At 40.9% G+C, this 21,989-nt stretch overlaps 1 protein-coding gene across 3 annotated transcripts; it reads left to right on the forward strand.

The window, feature by feature from the left end:
* Positions 1-9,802: 9,802 nt before the first annotated feature.
* LOC135475376 (cytochrome P450 2E1-like) lies at positions 9,803-19,852 on the forward strand. 3 transcript variants are annotated; one of them, XM_064755244.1, is made up of 7 exons: positions 9,803-9,910; positions 13,538-14,198; positions 15,242-15,454; positions 16,619-16,748; positions 17,818-18,083; positions 18,522-18,649; positions 19,048-19,852. In XM_064755244.1, the coding sequence occupies exons 2-7, from the start codon at positions 14,046-14,048 to the stop codon at positions 19,265-19,267; spliced, it is 1,110 nt and encodes a 369-aa protein (XP_064611314.1). In that variant the 5' UTR covers positions 9,803-9,910; positions 13,538-14,045; the 3' UTR covers positions 19,268-19,852. The 3 variants fall into 3 exon arrangements, with proteins under 3 accessions (XP_064611314.1, XP_064611316.1, XP_064611315.1); XM_064755246.1 differs by having other exon boundaries at positions 9,847-9,889; XM_064755245.1 differs by lacking the exon at positions 9,803-9,910 and adding an exon at positions 10,399-10,452.
* Positions 19,853-21,989: the final 2,137 nt, after the last annotated feature.

Genomic DNA, 21,989 nt, shown 5'->3' on the forward strand with positions numbered 1-21,989 from the left:
TGTACGTGTTTAGAATTTCATAACTATCCTTAAATTGTAGAATACCTCTATTTTTTGTTCACTGGACATTCTGTTTCCGATGTATCACATGTACTACAACGGCCACAGCTCTCCCTTAATTCCCGTATTAAAAATTAGTCTTCGAGACATGTATTATGTGTTTTATGTTTTATGTTTTATGTACCAGTGGATTATGTGTTTGGGATATTGTCGTGTGCCAGTCATCCAATGGGACTGATTTACTCCACAACCACATGGATGTCAACCACATTCAGTATATTTCATGAATAAAAAAAGGAAAGGAAATAAATTAAATCTTCCGGAGAGGCTACAACAAATTCTAAAACTGCCTGCTTAATTCTAGTCCAGTTGTTCAACATCAACAAACAAGCCGTGCATTGTAAGATTCTTAACACCAAGTGGGGATACCCACTGTTGCAGCTTAAAACGAAACGGCCTGAATTTACTGCAACGAAGTAAAAAAAAAATGCTCCAAAGATTCCTTCACTTCGCAATGATCACATAGTCGTGTAGGGTGTAAATTTAATCAATCATGGACATATTCCTGAAAGAATCCTGGAAAAGAACATATATGAAAGCCGGATAAGGCCATCAACGCACCATTGTACCATCGTCCCATCGCCCGGCCCTGGCATGAAGCCATGGTACGATGATGACAATGCCACGATAATGTGAAGAAATGGCACGATGACACGAAGCGATTACACGATGCCACGAACTCCTCATGAAAACAAATTAGATATCAGCAAGAGAACTTCACAGAGAATCGGTGATGCACTCTGTCACACAAAATTCTTGATTGGCTGAACAGCACAACCTAGTCATAAAAAGTTACTACTCTAAGAGGTCGAAAATGGACAAAAAAAAAGAACTGCTACGAATTCTCGCGTAAATACAGACAGATCATCAGGCAGCCTAAAGTGCCTAAAAAGCCTAAAAGCCTAAACACACATCCCCCTGTGTGTTCACCATACAGTTAATGGTAGACTAAGTAAATGGCCCTAAATACGAGAGCCGCCGATCGTTTTTTGTCACCAAATCTTCATGACGGTGCATGAGAGCAGAGAAATCTAGAAATTCGCTGTCCTCGAGTTATGTCCCATTTTTGGGTCTGGCACGTCTGTACCAAATTTTGTTAGGGCGCTATAACGACCAGGTCCTTACAAAAATCTAGGCCTAAAATCGGGAACGAACTCACGTTTCGTGTGCGAAATGAACTGAATAAAGGAACATTCAAGAAATATCCGTTATATTAATAACTAGACCCAGAAAAGCCCAATAGAAGAAAAGGGGGAAAAAAAGATTATTTTACTGAATAATGAAGACTTTGTGTTAAAAATGTCAAAAGAAATGTTCTCTACATTTTCTATGTAGTCACAGCTCAATTCCATGAAACTTCAGTCTGACTGTATGGCCACATACCCCTATTAATTTTCCATAAGTGACAATGTTAACGTTTAGCGCTGTGGCTCAGTCCCAAACATTCCGTGGCCAATAACCTTTGGTGCATACCTGACCCAGCCTGTGAGAAACAAGCCATAAAAAGTCCTCTTGCCCAGAATTTCAAAGTTTCATCATTAAAGCTCATACCTCCTCAAAGTTTAGACAATTTCCAGCATTTTAATACCAAGCATACACCTGTACACAAAAAATGGCCGCATGGGAGCCAAAGAATACTTTATACCCAAAATACACAGAATTACATTCGTTCTACCGAAAAACGGAAGTTGTAATGAAGGTCTGTGTGCGTATGGACATAGGCTTGGAACCGCATGGTATTAACAATAACAGACAGCGCTGCCGCAATGTAGGGCGAGGATAATAGTAAGCTATTTACAGAGATTTGCGTTATCTTTACATTAGAAATACACAGATCTACGTTACAGAATTACAATGAGTTGCCTCTACAGAAATATACACAGACAGAAAACAACAGTAGTGCTTTTATTTATTAGTTAACAGTTTTGTTCTCTTGCTTCCTCCTCAGTGACGTGGATTTCAGGGGCTCCCTCCACTTATACCGGACACCATCCAGGAAAACCAGCATACTGGAAACCTGTACCTGTAACAAGGTGTGTTAAGTATAATTAAGGAGCAAGGATGTCGGGCCTCATCCACTTAGTTGAAGCAAGAGATGGTCCTATTGTTACGATGTCTTTCATGTTTCTGGTCTTTTTTTCCTTGGTGTTAATTTTCTTTCATCCCATGGGTCTTCTTATTGTTTTCCTGTCTTCCTTGTTAGTTCATTTCCTTATCTTTTCCAGTTTTTATTCGTGGCCTCCCATGGCGGTGCAGACAGCACGTAGAACAGTTCCTGGCCTAGAGTGTTTAGGTGCATTCCGTTGTTTGTTGGAGTTTGCTTTTGTGGTCAGATCAGTCCCACATGTCTCCAGCAGTGTCCAATTGGTTGTTTGGCAGCTTCATGTTAATTTCATGGATTTTTGTGTTATAAATGTGGACCCAAATTCGCAGCGTTACCTGACAGGAAAGAAGCTGGCTGATGTAGATCATTGGAATTTGGAATTTCGATTCAAGTGCACCATCATAGTCTAAAATATCAGCGCAAATTGCTGATGCTGATTTGTGGGAGTCCGGATCATAAGTGTGTAGGATAGCTAGGTCAAGTTTTGTCTCCTGAAGGAGACTTTCCAATCTTCCAGAGTATCTAAGTGTCCCAACTCTAAATGTGTAATATTTTGACATTTAATTGTCAGATAAATTGCCTACATTTTCATGTATGCTTTGACACTTTTGGCTTGTAACTTTGGTTTTTTTAAAACCACTCTGAGTAGAAAAATCTTCTTAAAAATGCATATTTTTCTAAATGGTTGCTTTTGAAAAGTCTAAAGTGCTCTGTAAATGTGGTTTTTTAATTTTTCTTGCAGAAAAACATTTTGTCTTTCCAAACCAGTTGACCTGATGGAGATATCTTGAATGGTATATGCACTGCAAAGCTTCAAAGTTTACCCTTTAGAGTTTTTTTACCCTGAGAAAAAGACCAGTGTCCAAGATGGGGGTACTCAAACTTGAAATCATCCAACTCCATAGTTTCTGCATGTATCAAGCCCTAATTTTGCCTGTGAGGTTCAGAAGTGTCAGGAATTATGTGATGCAAAAATTATTGATTTTGATAAATGTTGGCTGGTGTATACTGACAAAGTCACCAAAAGTGTCACTATGCGCTCAGATATTGCAGCAGCCTGATGGTTTTTGGTGGGTATGTCTGGGATGTGTTTTGCATTGATTGAGCCATTTTATAGCTTCATCGGGTTATTTATTTTCTGAAAATATCCATTTTGATGAAAAATTGGTAAAATGCTGTTCATTGTAGGGTAACATGTGTATAGGCATTCTGAAATGAACAACATGCAATGTTCTAGTATTCCTACGCTTGAAAATGGAGAAGTTCAGAGCAGAAATTGCTGCAAAAATTGAAAGTTGCAGTGTTTATAGTGAAAACGGAGCCTGTCGACTGTGGACTGAACCAGTGACGAAGGATGGCCGATATGGCCTCACCTCCTACAAAGACCCCACCACACATTGATAGAAGAAAAAACACATTAGTAGACTTGTTTATATGGCCAGGCAGGGAGTGTTACATTTAGATTACAAGCTTGATTGCGCACACGTGTGCCACAACACAGGCTGTGTAAATGTGGACCACATAAGCTTGGAACCCCATGGTATTAACAATAACAGGCAGCGCTGCTGTAACGTAGGGCGCTGTCTTGGCCATGGGCATTATGCAAGGTGCATGCTGTATTTAAGATTGAGCAGGTTGGTTTCCCCTCATTAAAAATAATAAACAAACATGTGTCAGGTTTTGCTCAATTTCTGTATTTATTTATTAATTTCTTTTATAACCGACAACAGCACTGACAAATTATATACAAACCTGGCAGTTACAAATATCTATCATGTGTGATCTGTTGGGGTGTTGTCCAGTTGTCCCTTAACATGGTCAGTTTTCTCTTCTGGATTTGAAAGCCTGTACTGAATGTGCTGTTGGAGTTTTCTGGCTGTGTTGCGGAGTGATCTCCCCTTAACTGTATGTTGTCTCATATAAACCTTGTGGTACTGGTTCACCCTTTCAATCTGCTGTACTGTTTTCTCCCTCCTAGGCGAAATTCTGGCGCCGACAGCTCAGAGTTTGGCAGCAGTGGACTTGTCCTGACCATTGTTAAGTCTGTGGATTGTGGACGCTGCCCTTCCCTCCATACTTCTGCTGTGGATTACATTCTTGGGCAAGGAGACACTGAGTGACCTTTTGACAGCTTCGCACTATTGAGTGCTGCTGTTCATCTAGAGACTGGCGACGGATGTCTCGATCAAATTCATGTGCAGTACTTCGGTCAATAGTTTCCTGTCGTCGTCATTAATGTTGAAAGGGCAGAGTTTATTGCTGGATAAAAACAGGGAGTTCTACCACCAGCTGCTGGTTTCTCCTCCGGAGCAAACCCACTGTTCCTGCGGCACTTGGAACAGTCCCCACCGTAACACCTGACCGTTGGATCTACAACCCTGGGTAGATGAGTTTTTATTTTCTTCATGTCACCACTGTGCTCAGACATAAGTTGAGAAAATATCAAGCTACACCTGGCCTTAACATCCTGGCTCAACACCTTCTGTGCTTTTCTACCTGGCTTCCCTCGTTCGGCCCTGTCCCTCGAACATGGCATCGCTGAACTTAGCCTGGTTACATTTCTTGAACTGGGATCTACCTAGGCTAGTGGGGTCAGCTGACCGTTCGACCTCCCAGAATGGCTCGACCAGTCGGATGCTGACTTCCACTCCCTTGGCTGACCAGGACTCGCTATTCTTTGTTACGTGCTTGGCTAAAACACCTTGCCTCGCCAATCCCTCGCCAGTCTTGCTCCCCATATTATACTTGGACCAGGGGGCATGTGGGTTTGTGTCCGCCGTGCACTCCTCGTGTTCTCCAGGGCAATTTACCTGGAAGCCTTTCCCTTTCAGCCAGGACCCAGTCCAACAAATTTATTTTTCAGAGCAGCGGAGACAATGTATTACTTGTCTGTTGATGTCTCCACAGCCACAGAAATGGCCTGTGAAACATTCTGGCCTGGTTTCTTGGGGCTGGTTATGGTAATGCTGTTGTAGCGAGCATCTGTGGCCAGATCTGTTGTGCTGTCATCCTCTCCTCTTTGCCCCCCTGATTGGGCTGGAAATCTGTGTCCATCCAGGAACACCCAGGCAGAGGATTCAGCATGTCTGTAACTGCAGACAGGTTATTTTAGCACTCCTGGGTCTTTCCATCTTGAAATCTAGACTGATTCCTCTTTCTGTCTCCCTTCATGGTGTTTTAAGATAGATTGTTTGCCTTGTTAATTGTCAGACTGGCCCACATAGATGTAGGTGTACTTGGTGAGAGCCTGATTGGAAATGTTAAACTCATGTTGTTCTTTCTATTTATCTCTTGCAGATGCCAGTGTGACACCCTTTGATGTGACTGCAGAGTAATAACCTGCTGTGAGACAACAGCAATGGTCCAGGAATGCTTTTGCATGGTGAGCTGGTCAGCCAATCAGCAGTCATGGGGGAGGTGGGGGGCCTGGCTGGGTGGTCTTTTTAAGGGTTTCATCCTGTAAATCAGTGGGGAACAGGGCTACTAGTCTTTTCTTAAGTCCTATCGACTGAAAAACTGCTTGTGAGCAGGTCTTCATCACCTTGAGGCAGTATTTTTGCCTTGATGTTGGTCACAAATGATTTTTTGGAAATTGTGACAATCCGCTTTGATACCCCATAACCACACTGTCAGTCAAATTTTTTCACAAAGTTGCTCAAGTAAATGTCTTATATTTTGACCTTGTCAGATAAACTGCCGATATTTTGATGTATGCTTTGACACTTTTGGCTTGTAACTTTGGTTTTTAAAGCTGCTCTGAGTAGAAAAGTCTTTTTAAAAATGCATATTTTTCTAAATGGTTGCTTTTGAAAAGTCTAAATTGCTCTGTCAATGGGATTTTTTATTTTTTCTTGAAGATAAACATCTTGTCTTTCCCTAACCGGCCCGGATAGCACAGTTGGTAGAGCGTCCGCTTCGGGACCGGTAGATCCAGGATCAATCCTTGATCGAGTCACACCTAAGACTTTAAAAGAGGAAGTTGTAACTTCCTCGCTTGGCGTTCAGCATGAAGGGGATAGTGCAACGACTGGTTGACCCGTATCAGTATAATGGCTCAGGCGGGGCGGCTTACTTGCCTTTGGTAAGTCGTCTCAGTGAAGCAGCACTAAATAAAAGAGCGGTGGAAATCCGTCCTGCTACAAGGAGGCACATTACACGTACATGCACGCTAACGATTCCTTCGTCGTCATATGACTGAAAAATTGTTGAGTACGACGTTAAACCCCAAGCTCTCACTCACTCTTGTCTTTCCAAACCAGTTGACCTTAAGGATATATCTTAAACGGTATATGCACTGCAAAGCTTCAAAGTTTACCCTTTAGAGTTTTTTTACCCTGAGAAAAAGACCAATGTCCAAGATGGGTGTACCCAAACTTGAAATCATCCAACTCCATAGTTTTTGCATGTATCAAGCCCTAATTTTGTCTGTGAGGATCAGAAGTGTCAGGAATTATGTGGTGCAAAAATTATTGATTTTCGTAAAAGTTGGCTGGTGTGATAGGACACAGACCCCCATTACAACTTCCGTCTTTCGGTAGGGACGAACGTAATTCTGTGTATTTTAGGGTATAAAGTCTTTTTTTTGCTCCCAGGCAGCCATTTTTGGTGAACAGGTGCATGCTTGGTATTAAAATGCTGGAAACTGCCTAAACTTGCGTCAAGCTGCGTCAAGATTGTTATGGTTTGTTTCTCACAGACTGGGGCAGGTATGCACCAAAGCTTATTGGCCACAGAATGCCTGAGACTGAGTTACAGCGCTAAACGTTAACATTGTCGCTTATGGGAAATTAATAGGGGTCTGTGGCCATACAGTCAGAGTGAAGTTTCATGGAATTGAGCTGTGACTACATAGAAAATGTAGAGAACATTTCTTTTGACATTTTTAACACAAAGTCTTCATTATTCAGTAAAATAAGCGTTTTTTTTTTCTGTTGTTCTATTGGGCTTTTCTGGGTCTAGTTATTAATATAGCGGATATTTCTTGAACAGTTTGGGACTGAGCTACAGCGCTAGACGTTAACATTGTCGTTTATGGAAAATTAATGGGGATCTGTGACCGTATGGGCCCATGTACTTACACATCAGTCAGCGTACCCTCAAGTCTGGATTCAAGAAAGGGGACTAACTCTTGTTCAAGGGGAAGCATTCTGATCCATTTACGAAAACCTCATTAGGCAGTGCTGGGTATATTAGAATAAGATGATAATCAGATATTAATTTCGCTTCTCTAGAACTAATGTAATCTTGCTAAAAAGACTTCTACCCGTAAAACATTAATATCATTGGCATTTTATTAACAAATTTCAGTCATCAAAACAAATTTTGCATCTGCTCATGATGCAAAAATGCATGTTGAGCCAAGACATTTTGAAATGTACACGGAATTAATTTACATTCATCTTAATTAGTTGCACAGAGTCCAAAAATCCCATCTGGATACAAGCTTAAAAGGCTTTTAAGTTGTTTGTATTATTTCTAATTGAAATGTTATTTCATAGTCATGCACATTAAAAGTTGTGGATAATCTCTTACAATATTCTCCTGTGAAAACGATGTAATTTACTTATTAATCTGTCTCTAATCATATGTTGAATGTAGCAAATTGATTTTGTAATACACACATGCAGCAGCTAATACATCCAGTTTGCATTGTGATTGAATTTAGTCCAGGTAGGTTAGAGGAAATGCGCTGAATACCAGGAGTTCATAATAATGGATCCAGAATATTGTAATGGTATAGTAATTGTCAGGAGTATGTGCTTTGAAGCCAGACCAAATTCTCTTTAGGGGTGCTTCGATGTAAAACTGCGGTATTTTCATGTTGGTGTAACAGACTTAAAAAGGCAGACCCCTTAGAAAATTTTTGCCCTTTATCTATTTATGTAACTGTAGTTTAACACCTTCCCTCGCTTTACATCACTGACACCATTACGCAAGCGTGACTTTTGGAGTCCGCATGAGCAACCCATGTAGGCTTCTTTAGGCTTAGCTTCACAACTGGTGTCCTCCAGTAGAACTATTTACTAAACATTCAGCAATAAAATTGTTTCGCGAGTTGGTTAGAATAATGTTGTGCATAAAAAATAAAGATAAAAAGAATGCATGTGTACAAACTATTATTAGAAACAAAGGCTGAGAAAAAGTTCTTCTGTTTTCTGACATCACTTCCTGCCTCGTCACAGTGATCCCAGTGACCCTGGCGTTGTTTAAGATTTTGGGTGTTATGTGGAACATGCATGCCTTGGTTTCACAAATACATTTTCGTTCAGTTGTGAATCCTACAATGGTTAGGTATATAATGGATCATTTATTTGTTTATGGTTTGATTCGCCACCTGTCTCTGAGCACATTTGCGTGTTTACGTCTTTGAGATGGATAGGAAGAAGATATAGAGGCTGTTGTCATTTACCTGCACTAAAAACTGAAAGTTGTGAATTAGGACAGGAAAATCAGTACCTGTCCAGTATCGAATAATATTAATGGTCTCCTGGTGTCAAGTGACAATATGCAACATATATGAAACCATCAGTAATTAAGATTAGTCTAATTATCATCCAAGAGAATGGCATGGAGTAAAATGTGCATATCTCTTTCTGTTTCCCATGTAGATGTATAAAATGTAATGCAAAACAATCCTCGTGTCATTTTTGATGATAATCATATTTTATAGCACTAAACAGGTAAACTATTGTCAGAAATTTACATAAATACGGGTAGGGTGCCCTGGAGGGATACACAAGGCTTATTTTGTGTGATATTCTGGGTTATTAAGATGAAAATTTAAAAAATTCTGCATGTTCTAGTCCATATGCCATTGTCTTACAAGATAATGCCATATAATTAGAAAGATTTAGTTAGTGCATAGGCTTGACATGATCTGCTACTCTGTGCTAAGAGGATTATTTCCATGGGTTGATTATTGTGCGATGTAAAATAGGGATATAGACACAGACAAGTAAAGATATGTACATTTGCTGACAAATGTAACATCAAGAGTCCCTTCAGGCAGATTACGCATGGACCACCGTGAGATTGACCTGGGGTTAAGTTGCAGAAAACATGGCTATTTCCCCACACGTCTTGCATATTAGCCTCAACTTGGTAATATACAATGAATAACTGTCATAGATTTTTTTTTTTTTTGATTGGTGTTTCACGCCGTACTCAAGAATATTTCACTTATATGATGGCGGCCAGCATTATGGTGGGTGGAAACCGGGCAGAGCCTGGGCGAAACCCACGACCATCTGCAGGTTGCTGGCAGACCTTCCCACGTACGGCCGGAGAGGAAGGCAGCATGAGCTGGTCTTGAACTCACGGCGACCGCATTGGGGAGAGGCTTCTGGGTCACTACACTGAGCCACGGAGGCCCCAAACTGTCATAGAGTTGTAAAGCACGCTCTTTTGAGAGCTGCATGTCCGGAGTCAGAATGACTACGTGCCTGAATGTTTTAATGGGCTTGTACCCAGTATATCGAACGTCCTGTGACAGCGGCTCAAGGTGACTGGAGCAGACAGCCTGGCCTGCGCACGGTGCAGCCCGGAAAAGGCAGGCTATGCGGAATTTTGCTGAGGCTGTATCTGTGCAGTCCGCCCTTCACTGACGCTGCCGTCAGACAGGATAGCAAAGCTGCTGGAAATGGCGGGCTACCTCTGTGAGGAATCGTGCGTGGAACCATAGACTCACATGGCAATGACCTGGGCGACGGAATACAGTACACGCGGGTGAGAGAGAGAGAGGACAGTGTACGTAGCCTAATTCTTCTAATTTTGGGGACAGGTATTAGTAGTGTTGATAGTGGAATATTACATTTCTTTACCAGCCGTTTAGAAAAGTAAAGATATGAGTATGTAGTTCATCAGATGGTCTAACCATGTGAGAAAAAAATAAACTCAATATTCCTTCTAGAATTACAAATATGTTGGCTAAAATGAGCGGACCAGGTGTCCCAAAAAATAGAAGAAATAGGGTAACTGGGGTATTGTATGTGTAAAAGACCAGCTGAAAGGCGGTAGGTCCTATATACATGCGGCTACGTGCATAATGTCTTGCCGTGTGTGCAGGTATAGTTAATGTGTTTGTTTAGCATTAGGTCATTGGGCCATATCTCTGCTCACAGCAGACTGTTACAGTGTATCAGTATTACGCATGCATTCAACCAGGGGCAGAGTGCAAAGGTATTATTTCCTATGTTAACGCCAGCTAATTATTATGGAGTCGCCATGTAGCATGAGCACCTCACATGCACGAATTACGTACACAGATGGACGACTCCACGGATATCCAGGTAAATAATGTAGTAAGGCTACAAGATCGCGGTAATATTTCATATCATAACGCCTGATTCAGTACTGATAGAACAGAATTATACAGCATGTCCAATCCGGCCGCGGTAGTTTACCGCGGAATCGATACAGGCTTAATGTTTTCATGGCGCTCACGGACACACTGACATACTTTTCCATGTTGTACTTTGCCTGTATTTAGTGTGGCCTGTATTGACTGTGAAATCCATATTATCGTCACGCATAAAGACCTACGTGTAAGAAAAAAAGCCATTATGTCCTAAGTAAACAGACCAAATTTCAATTTCATCTTGTAAGATTTCTGTTCATGAGACCAAAATCAAAATAGTCAAAAACGCATGTTCCGGACATTCGATTTTTATGCCCACCCAATATATATACTTCATATTTTAACGGTACTTAATTATTATTAACTGGTTTAACATATTCTTCGGTTGTTGTGAGTGGGAAGGTCGGCCAGCAACCTGTTGTGTAAGTGAAATATTCGTGAGTACGGGGTAAAACACCAATCAGATAAATAAATATTCAGTTCAAATGGTAAATAATGTGTTATGTATACCATGTAATTAGCGAGGCCTGCGTTGTAGTAGCCGTTTGTGCTGGTGCAAGTAATGGCATTCAGGTATACACAGCATATTGCGATAATAATTTTAAAGCCGTTAGGTTACCCTCTTCGCTTGGATGCGTTTCATAACTGCACATGTGAATCACAAACCAGACCGATTGTCAAAAATAACAGATATAATATAATGGAGATGAAATCACTTAAATGGCCGGGGACGCCTTCACTGTGAATGTTCTCAAATGTCTGTGGCGGCAGTCATTTAGTAGTAACATCGTAAGGAGGACGCAATGCATGGCGATCAGTTTCTATATGAGTGAGCCATTGCTGATTTACGGGGTGGCAAAGACATCCTAAAGTAAGACAGATCCTACTTCCTCAGCTAAGACGCCGGCCCTATCATTTTCCAATAAGTCCCCATCACACTCCGTGGTAGTACCAGAAAAATGACATTGCAACTATTACCATTTTTTCTGAAAAGAGCGCAAAATATGAAATTCATGTGAGCATCTGGATGTGCTGATTTCCTTTGCATGAACAAGCCCTCACTGCGTTAGATGTGTCAACACATTATATATTATAAAACCATTATATATACACCATGCATGCTACGTCCGTGAAAGATTCTATGCACTGGGTTGTCAACACGCTGTAGGCGTTCTCACTGCGCTAATGCCATTTTTCGTACACGCGGCGGCACGCATCTTCGTTAAGCCACGAGTTTTGTCCAATTTTAGCACGTTTAAAACCAGTATTTCTGCCTGGTTCAACCCAGCACAGTACAGTGGAATAACGAAGTGACTGCGGAGAAAAGGTTGTAAATGGGGAAGAGTTCGAATCTTCGTGGCACTTTTCTTAGGAAGCATACTTTTGTGTGGGTAAAGATAAAGGCCATATTGCAATAAATAGGTATTATCGTGAATTAGATTGGGTAAGCAATGGTTTTACGTTACATTTGGCTACTATGGCGACATCATACGTGAATCTTGTTTGAGAGCACATGTGGTCCACTAGTTATCATTAACATGTTATGCGTAGAGAAAGCATAAGGCTGAAAGTTACATTTGTTATGTATTTATTTAATTGATTGGTGCATAACTGCGTGCTCAAGAGTTTTTCAGAAGTTACATTTGTAGTGCGGTGATTTTCATAACTCTACAGTCTCTAATGCAAAAAGTATTTCAGTGTGACTGGAGCCAGCTACAATTTTTCGATTTTATGACCTATACATCGCTTCAGTGAATGTTTAGAGCGTTATACGTCGTATGCTTGCCATACAACAGGAAAAGAAGAGTAAAACAGAATTGAAAGAAGTAGCCTTAGGAGTGTGTCAGCAGCTGCCACTCACAGCTATGGTCTGTTTCGCCACTCGAGGTTCACAGTTTCTGGCACTGGGGCCGATTCCCCGCCTTACCATACCAGGTCCCAGTCTGTGTAGTCTTTAGAGAGAGTGTTGTACAAGCGGGCTTTTTTTTTCATATTCATGTATCAACGGAACCGTCTCATCGTGAATTTCTCTCTTTCGCCTTTGTCGCCGCCGTTTCGCCAAGGTCACGTGTCTTAAGACGGTCACGTCATTTCTACACGCCAACTGATTGGCTTCATTCTCTCAACTTGACAACAAAAAATACACATTTATGAATGGAGCTGAAGAACCCGTACAGACTACACATCACGGCTCAATTCTTTGACTTGTTGAGTCAACAAAAGTTCTGGACGAGACTTTATGCTAGGGCAGAGTGTGGTGAGGCCTGTAGCTGACACAGACGTTTTAATCTAAAGAAATAAACGATGCGGTCAAATATAACATCATTGCATTGTGGATAAATGTTTAATTCAACGGATGACGTTGTTTAATTCGGGAAGGTTGGTACTAAAGTCGTCTTATAAACGAAAGCTGAAATACTGTCAAATAATGTGACGGACAAGGGATTATCTGTACTCTTCTCAACCACTCTGTGGTTGCCGAAAGAACAAAATTGCAGCCTTTGGGACTCAAACCCGAGGTTGGTCATGGTTTAGGCTTTGAAATGGACAGTCTTTCCTTTTCGGGCAGTATATAGGTATAGGGGCGTATAGGTCGAAACGGCATCGTGTATCTGTAACAATAAGGGGTTTCATGTTAAGAATCGTCAGCCTGACTTCCGCTGAGGCATCGCTCAGTAAGCCGACTTTATGATGGGTCTTTTACTGGGAGATCATATATTGTGTTGACGATCATATATCGTGGTGATGATCATATATTGTGGTGATGATCATATATCGTGGTGATGATCTATATGGAAATCACCCTGAAAACGACGTTTTATCCCAATCAGAAAGAAAACGAAAAGGAAGCAAGATACCTGTGCTTCCAATGATTTTATAAGTATATTTTGAAACGTGAGCGCGATGTAAGCCTACTAAAAAAAAAGAACACCATTTGGGATCTCTGATGCCACGGTAGCGTTCAGCTTTTCCACACAGGTGACTGTGACCTGTATATCTCTGTTTTAATGTTACAGATTTGAGAAAACATTACCTTGAGAAGTCAACGGCGAATACAACTCCAAAGTGATAAAGGTGCAGTCATTGACAATGCTGGAGGAGTTTTCTCTGCCGGTGATAGCGTTGATGGTGTTGGTGCTAGGCTTCACTGTCGTGGTGACGAACGCTCTGAACTGTACCTACGGCAAGATCCCTTGCCCAAAAGGACACGCTCAGACATCTGTTTTTCCAGGGAAATATCCGTCATCGGAAATTCGACACAAGTGGACAATCGCGGACTCCATCATGTCCTGCACAGCTGGTCGGAGAAGCTCGGCGGTGTTTTCAGTTTTAAAGTTTTCAAAAAGAAATCGTTGTGCTTAGCAGTTACGAGGCTATCTACGAAGCCTTGATTGAGAAGCACGAGATTTCGCGGGAAGACCGAGCACGTATCGCACGGAACACTCTGGAAGGAGTAAGCATTCCATTGTCTGGCAGACGTACACTCCAAAACTGCAACTACTGCGGAAGCACGTTCAGAAATATATGAAAGTTTATGGGACTGGAATGGGGATTTTGGAAGGGCGTTGTAAACCAGAGATAGAACTTCTACTAAAAAAATTCAGGGATACGAACGGATCTGCCTTCGACCCTTGGGATAGTATTTATCCAGCTGTTTGCAATGTAATGATTTTACTGGTGAGCCCGCAAATTTATTACGTTTATCTTAGCAACGGAACAGAGAACGGAACTGAGAATAGATCTTCTACAAACCATGCATTATCCACTCTTTATCAATGACCTTTTCACTGTCTGAAAAATGCCAGTGTTGGTGCGTATACCCAACTGCTGCTGACTATATCGTAAGAAAAACCAAGTACTGAACGGCCTGGTGTCAAGTGTATTGTGGCTGGATGGGGCGTCGTGTCTGGTATCAGTGTAATGTGGTTGGGTGGTGTGTCATGTCTGGTGTCAGTATAATATGTCTGGGTGGGGTGTCATGTCAGGCGTTTTCGACATGACGTTCCAGCACTATACACATGGCAGCATTTGGATCATTCCGCATCCACCAAACAAATTACAATAGTACTTCACCCCCTGTGTATGATGGTGTTTGATTAACAGATAATTCTTGTACAAAACCACTATAAGGGCCTATAACATGCAGTATAACATATGGTCGATCCCATATGGTTATGTAAAAGTCGTCTGCGCGATACAAAACTTACAACCAAAGGTTCAGGAACTATCAACCAATTTCGTGAATAATTTGAGTGAGGACGTGTATGTAGGAGGTTCTCCAAATCTTATGGAAATGCTTACGCGTTAGACCTTTGACAATAGAGACCTTTGGTTAGAAGTTACAAGTTGTAACTTGTGAATTCAAACTTGAATTAGTTTACCTATTATAGTTTGAAGATGCAAGCTACAAGTTTGGTGGCTAGTTTTATACCTTTTTTATGAATTGACCTGGAACGTCCATCTAGGTTGACGACTGGTATACGAATGTCTGATGCGACGCATAGATTTTGTCCCGTTTCACAACCACAAGTACCATGTATGTGAAACATTCTATCAAATGTCGTCGAGAACAACGCGATCAAATAAGTAAACAAGAAACGTGGTTTGATTAAACGTACAGGTATATTATAGATTTAACCGGTTAGATATTAAAACTTATCCGGTATTCCTTGCAGTTGAACAACACTAAAGGTCTATTCGAATTCCATTTCCTTTTACAGCTTCTTGGGAAGCGGTTAAGCCATTCCCACCCAGATTTTCAGAAAGTCTTGGAGATAAATAAACTTTTTAACCAACTCTTCAGTCCTGGGGAAAGCCTGGAACTGGATTATCGCCCATGGGCCTCTCTTCACAATACTCAGTCTCAAGAGCGACTACACAGTGCACTGCGTCTACGCGACAAATTCTTCCAGGAGCAAATTGTACCTTTACAAGTGAGCGCATTCGAAATTGTTTGATTTGATTTTGTGATTAATTCACCTGGTATATACATTGTTGAGAACAGAAAAGTACAAAACTACAGTAAATGGACGGGAAAAGACTATCTGTTTCTATGCCCGTATATGATATTTTTGACTTTTTGACATACTTATAAAAAACTGGTGTGGATTATATGTATTTCGTCAGATAAAAATGCTAATTTTTGATGCCGAAACGAAACGTGATGAATAATGGTGATATTAAGTGGGATTTCAACTGACTTAAATTATGAAAGAGATTCAATTTTCTTCAGATGCAGCGGAAATTTGTTCCATTCATTTGGACTAGATGATTTTTAATAATAGAACGACAAATTTGTTTCGTCTATCGAAATTGAAATAATGAGCCTATAGTGTTAGAGGCATGATGATGTAGAGCATTTCGATGTGCAAGATAGTCACAATGGACAGAACATTAAGTAGTTGGTGATAAAGTTTTGTTCTAGGAGAAGGTTAGAATACTACGACTAAGGATGTGTAAATGTACAAGGTAGTTAGAATGTCAGTCAGATGGACGGTAAAACAAGTTCAGACAAGACAAAAATTAGGGTAATTAGATTACTTCAGGGAAGTGCGAAGGCAAAATCTGTTAGTCGACAAAGTGGGTGTGGCATGATTGAGGGGCCTTGGCATATAGGCTACATAAGTATGTGAGCAGCTCGTTCCTGCAAAGGGCGAACAAATCTTGTAAGTGCTCGATTAGTTTGTTTACTTGATGGAAGTTTAACGAAGTACTCAAGAATATTTCATTTATACGATGGTAGCCAGCATTATATTAAAAAATATATATATATGGAAAAACCCACGGCCATCCGCAGGTTGGCTTTCCCACTTACAACCGGACAGGAGGCCAGTATGGGCTGGACTTTTATAAGTGGTGGAGGTTACGCAAAAATCATGTCCTTACAAATGAGCACAATCAAAATTATAACTCTACAAATGCATTATAATATGTACATGCAGTGTGCCTGTTCCGTCGTTGGGACTAGAAAACACGTCTTGATGAATATCTAGTTTGCCCAAAGTACTGACCATTGTCCACCAGTAATCAGAATGAAATCTGTTCATATTGAAATGTTTCTGTAACTGTGCTCTAATAGATCAGGTTTTTTCATCCAGGCAGCAGATTGTAGCGCGGATGATTGCATCTTGAAGAGTTTGTTGGAGTACACAGACCTAGCCACAGATTCTGATGTTGACATCACGAACGATACCGTGAAGGAAGTCTTCACCAACCTCTTGCTGGCAGGTACACATCAGAATATTTTGTTTGTCTACATTACTGTCATAATTCAAGAGTCAGATAGTGTAATTTAAGTCATTTTAAGGGCATAATAGACAGTTGTCACAGATTTAGTTCTTGTACGCTTTGTTACAAGAGGCTATGAATAGTGGCTCCATGAATTAGTTTACTCGGAAATGGAAACCGTCTGCTCATAGGATAAATGGAAAGGTTTTCAATGACCCAGGTATATATATACGTTCCAGAAAAGGCTTAACCTTTTCAACTAAAATTAATCACCATTGCGCAGCATTATCAAAATGCTTTCATCAGCGTGATCACAGAAAATAATCATAGACCATTAATGTTATTGACTAAATTTCGTCGATCAAATCCAGTTGAAACTTTTGTCGCACATCTACTAAATGACACCGCCAAACCTTTGTCATCGAATCTGAAGCCCATCATGGTAAATATAACCGAATAACCTGCACTGAATTTTTTAAAAAAAAAAAAGGACAACAGATAGAGGGGTGGACACAGGCTGACGCGCTATCGGTAAATTCAATAATTCACCTTTTAATCTGGACCATGGACTGTTATACGCCTAGTCTGGTTCCCTTGGGTATTCTGCGTACGTTGGAGCCATTAGCGCCATCTGACGTCAGGGGGAGGGAACCAGCTTAGTATACGCCGTGTTAGAGAAACCAGAACCTAAACCATGATGTCGCGTCACGTGTACCTCAAGACCATATGGCTAACACGCAAAACAATGTTCGAGTGACGTCAGCGGAAACTGCTTCTGAGGTTATAAAAGTACTTCGTTCCTCTTTGGTTAAAATTGATAACATCGAGGCGCTTTCGATTTTCTCAATTTACACGATTTTCCTTTCTTTCAACTGCGATATCTCGGTTATATATTCGACATAACAGAAATAAAAGGGACGCTTTTTCAAATTGTATGTGGGATACTTTATACAGAGTTGTCTTTTCTTTAGCCTTTTCACATAACCTGAACCATACAAAATGAAAAATGCGTTATGGTCTATTTATTATAATCCAGGATATCAGCAACTCTTTGCACTTTAATTTCCAGGTACTGACACCACAGCAACTGCTCTGGCATGTCTTCTGCTAATTTTGCTCCACTACCCGGATGTACAAGACAGCTTGCATAAGGAGATGGATCACGTGTTATCAGAGCGCTGTCTGCCGACATTGTCTGACAAACAGAGGATGCCATATTTGGATGCAGTGCTGATGGAACTGTGTAGGTTTATAAGCCACGTGCCGCTTGCAGTGCCGCACTCCACTACGCGAGACACCGAAGTGTGTGGATATCCAGTGCGAGCTAATACAACTGTAAGTCCATGGATCTTAAAGTACCTTGCGCTCGGCTTCATGGTTTATGGTCTAATTCGGCTTAACCCGGGGCTAGGGGCAGTCTATTCATCGAGTATTTCGGACATCCGTATGCTAGTTTATTATCGGCAACTTATATACTACATATAGTGTGGCACACGATTTGAATACTAATTTCACTCATAATTCCTTATAATCCACTCTCGATTCTGCGTGAGAAACGCCTTATGTGAAGATATGGTATCCTCGTGATACGAAGCATCACCTTTCCATGTACCAGTTACACGCTTGGGTTCTTTAACTTTTCGGATGTAGAATTTGTACGAATCTTAACACGGCAAAACATCAAACCACTTCCAAAGAAATCAGGACAAAGGTAAATACAGCAAAATGGACGTCATGAAATTCTAATCGGTATTTATTGATTTTTTTCCACAGGTATATATTAATCTGTGGTCGCTTCACCATAGTGAGTCTTATTGGAAAGATCCATGGCAATTTATACCTGAGCGATTCTTAAATTCATCAGGGAAATTGATATCGCCAGATCATCCTAACAGACGCAGGTACGTCTTTAATGATATAGAGACAAGTACAATGTCATCAACGGATAGCAAACAGGGAAAATGTTCAACTATGAACCATGGTTTTCACAAGATTTCCAGCCGTTGCTAGCAGAGTTGACTCAAACTTTGTCACTACCCTGAGATCAATAGTGCTAGAGAAAGTAGTTGGCGTGGGAAACGTTTAGACCTTGGTCCACTAATTCCTTCGTCTGAGATAAACTTAACATATCTGGCCATTATGCATTTCACGCTTGCGAATTATCTTACAAATCTTTGTGCAAACGGCACGTGTTAGAAAAAGCTTTTCACATTTTGTTAAACCTCAGAATAAGAATATCAGTTTGATATTTCTAACGGGATCATTGTTCCATTTCTCTGAGTTATCTGTTTGTTGACAGATTGATGGCGTTTAGTGCAGGCCGTCGAGTTTGTCTGGGAGAAACCTTGGCCAAGAACCGGATGTTCCTGTTTGCCGCCTCCATCTTGCAGAAGTTCCGCTTCAAGCCGGAAGTGGATAGTGCTTTGCCAGATATGGACCCGAGGGGTTTCGACTTTGGCCTGGTATTGCATCCTAAGAGATTCCGTTTAAGGGCTGTACCCAGGGAGACGGAAACGTGACCAATCTCAAAATACCTGATTGATAATTAGATGATTATAAGTTATTCATGGCGGAAAAATGGAAAGGCGGTTCAGACGGGTTTTAGAATGTGACATGTGGGATTGTTTACTCATTATTCATTATACATATGCAGGAGAAATGTGTGATTGGCAGTTATAACTGTGATGTCAAAGAGTGGATGTCTCTGGAATACAAGTGATGAAGTGCGCAAAAGCATGGGTTCGAGATACCGAGAAGTACTTATCGGTTCATTGTGGCTTGAACAGATCAATAAACTGAACCAGTCTGTTCCTTTAATATATTTTTTCTTGGGCTTTGTATGAATTTTTAGAAAACGCTTAAATCTCTGAAATGCCCAACAAACGTACAATAGTCTGTATACACCACATAATAAGTAGATTTAAACCCAGTATGATCGTACATAATCACCGTACGGTAATATCTATTTCCAATATTTCCTAATATTGCCAGCAGCTGAGTGTTCCGTGGCTAGGGGTTATATGAACAGTTGCAATCAAAGCGCAGATGAGATACATGTCTTGATTAACGACATCTAGCATGGCACACGTTTTGGATAGTAATTTATTTCATTACTTGCGTCTTGTATCATCATCGATTCCAGGAATATATACTTGCTTAGTTTTTGGGTGGTTTGTGTTGAACGATTTTTGGGAAATTAGTCTTGCCATTATTGACCCAAAAAGTCCATTTTGATGTACGAATGTGTTTTCATATGCCTAGATCCACACTGCTATCTTCCGCTGGGTTCGTATTTTGCCTTGATAAATCCTCTGTGATTCAAACCTGGTTTGTATATTCACGGTTTGCATATTATGTTGCATAAGAAGACAGAAGCATAAAAAGGCCTGTTCCCATAAAATGTGCACCAAAAGTGAGCCAAAGACCAAAGGAGCGATGACAGGTGACATCGGGTATCTGGTCAAATATATCCAGTGAAGACATCCGGTCACTTAGTATATTTATCTCAGACTTTTGTCTGATTGCTCGAACTTTGAGAGCTGGCAGTTCAGCGTTTGACATCATGCACGGCTTCATGTAATGTAATACACTTTTTAACTTTCGGAGATCGGCACAATCACGCGACTGGTGTACAGCATCTTAAAAATTCATTTACTTATTTCTTATTTAATTGATGGGTTTTAGGTCGTACTTTATTTCACCGATACGCCTGGGAACCTAGTCAGACACCTCGCCAATCACTTGCCTTTAAGTGATACAGAATAGACATTGACTGGCTAAGTGTAGCAAGGGTTTCTAGGGTTAAATCGTTCAGCTTTGGTCACGCTTGAATACATCTTCCATGGGCCTACCTAAAATTCGGAATCGATGCAAATTACGAATGTAATGCCCTGATATTTGTAGCTATATTTCCTTTTGCTCCTTTGGGCTGTCCTTTTTTCTTTTTTCTGCTGGTGAAGAGGCATCATTGTGTAAGTTTCATTCTAGGTATCAGCTTTCATGTTTTTTCACGAAATCGAGACGGGTGCACACTAGGCAAAAGTAGTGAAAAGTCCTGGTTTACCGGCTTCTGACCTGGTGGGTTAAACCCCTATCAGGTGTTAATTTGGGGAAAAAATTAATCGGTAAATGGGTAATTAATTGTGGATTGAGACGACTTAGGTTAGGAATAGCCCGGACATGCCTATCTCTCATACCAGCCAATCAGAATCGATTCTGTATTCCAGTGGAACCAGAACGAGCTGAATTGGAACACGTGATCTAATACGGGAGTTTGTAATTTCAACATTTGTACGGTCACGTCCATTCGTGATTCCAGGTTTTAACATTATCTGGTCGTACAGGTGGTCAAAATTGTCTTCAATCTGTTATAAAATATTAAAAATCCGACCCGCAGGGCGTTTATACTCATTTAGGCACATCTGTATCTACAGGGTAATCCTTGCTACAGTGTGTTGACTTGATTGCTGAGATGCTGTGTGCAAACTTTCACAACGATTGGCCAAATATCTTGGTAAATGTCTAACATTATTTTAGAGGGAAATTACTTTTGGTCCACTGTTTACATTACTGTCTTCACTGAAATTTGACCCCAGCATTTTACTTTGTCTTATTTTACTGAATAGGTACGTGAATTTTTAGAATGTCGCGCATAAACCTACATGTACCTTTATAAATACGTTTACGGGTATGAGAGCTCACACCACAAAGAGTGAGGGAAATTATGTCCACCAAACTTACAGAAGAAGCCGACAGCGATACGTCGCCGGTGGTGGTGTGCTTATGAATGTGGTGTACAGTGTAGAGGCACGGAATCTACTGTGTTTTTTTAAAAGAGTAGACCACATTTGATAAAACTTTATCTCAGGAATGTGATTGCTGCGACGATCAACACCCAAGCAAAGATCGTGTGGTACCGGTACAATCATCAGTAGGTTCACACGAAATCCGATCGCCGTCCAAATTATGGCCTCGTCTGTACATAGAGAAATATGGATCCCTGGGAAATAAGAAGGTTACCCTCTGTGTGTTGACGAGACAACAACTGACAGAGGTTCTGAGGGACAATCCACAGACTCCAGGGCATGATTCTTGTTCTGTCTGTGTTCAGTATCAAGTTTTGTTTGTGAACCAGTTTGCGCTATAACTTATCATGGGTAACCTTTGGCAAAGTGGCTCCAGTCCAATCCCAAACAAGCTGATATCTTCAATTGGAGAGGGGATGCCAAGTGTGAAGCACAA

This window comes from Liolophura sinensis, chromosome 9 (genome assembly GCF_032854445.1).
Source record: "Liolophura sinensis isolate JHLJ2023 chromosome 9, CUHK_Ljap_v2, whole genome shotgun sequence".
Lineage (NCBI taxonomy): Eukaryota > Metazoa > Mollusca > Polyplacophora > Chitonida > Chitonidae > Liolophura > Liolophura sinensis.

What these genes read in the sequence shown, in the direction of transcription:
- LOC135475376 (XM_064755244.1), top strand. Translation starts at nt 14,046, where the DNA reads ATGAAAGTTTATGGGACTGGAATGGGGATTTTGGAAGGGCGTTGTAAA. An exon ending in GCAATGTAATGATTTTACTG is followed by an intron (nt 14,199 to 15,241) that starts GTGAGCCCGCAA and finishes TTCCTTTTACAG; the next exon opens with CTTCTTGGGAAGCGGTTAAG. An exon ending in CACCAACCTCTTGCTGGCAG is followed by an intron (nt 16,749 to 17,817) that starts GTACACATCAGA and finishes TTTAATTTCCAG; the next exon opens with GTACTGACACCACAGCAACT.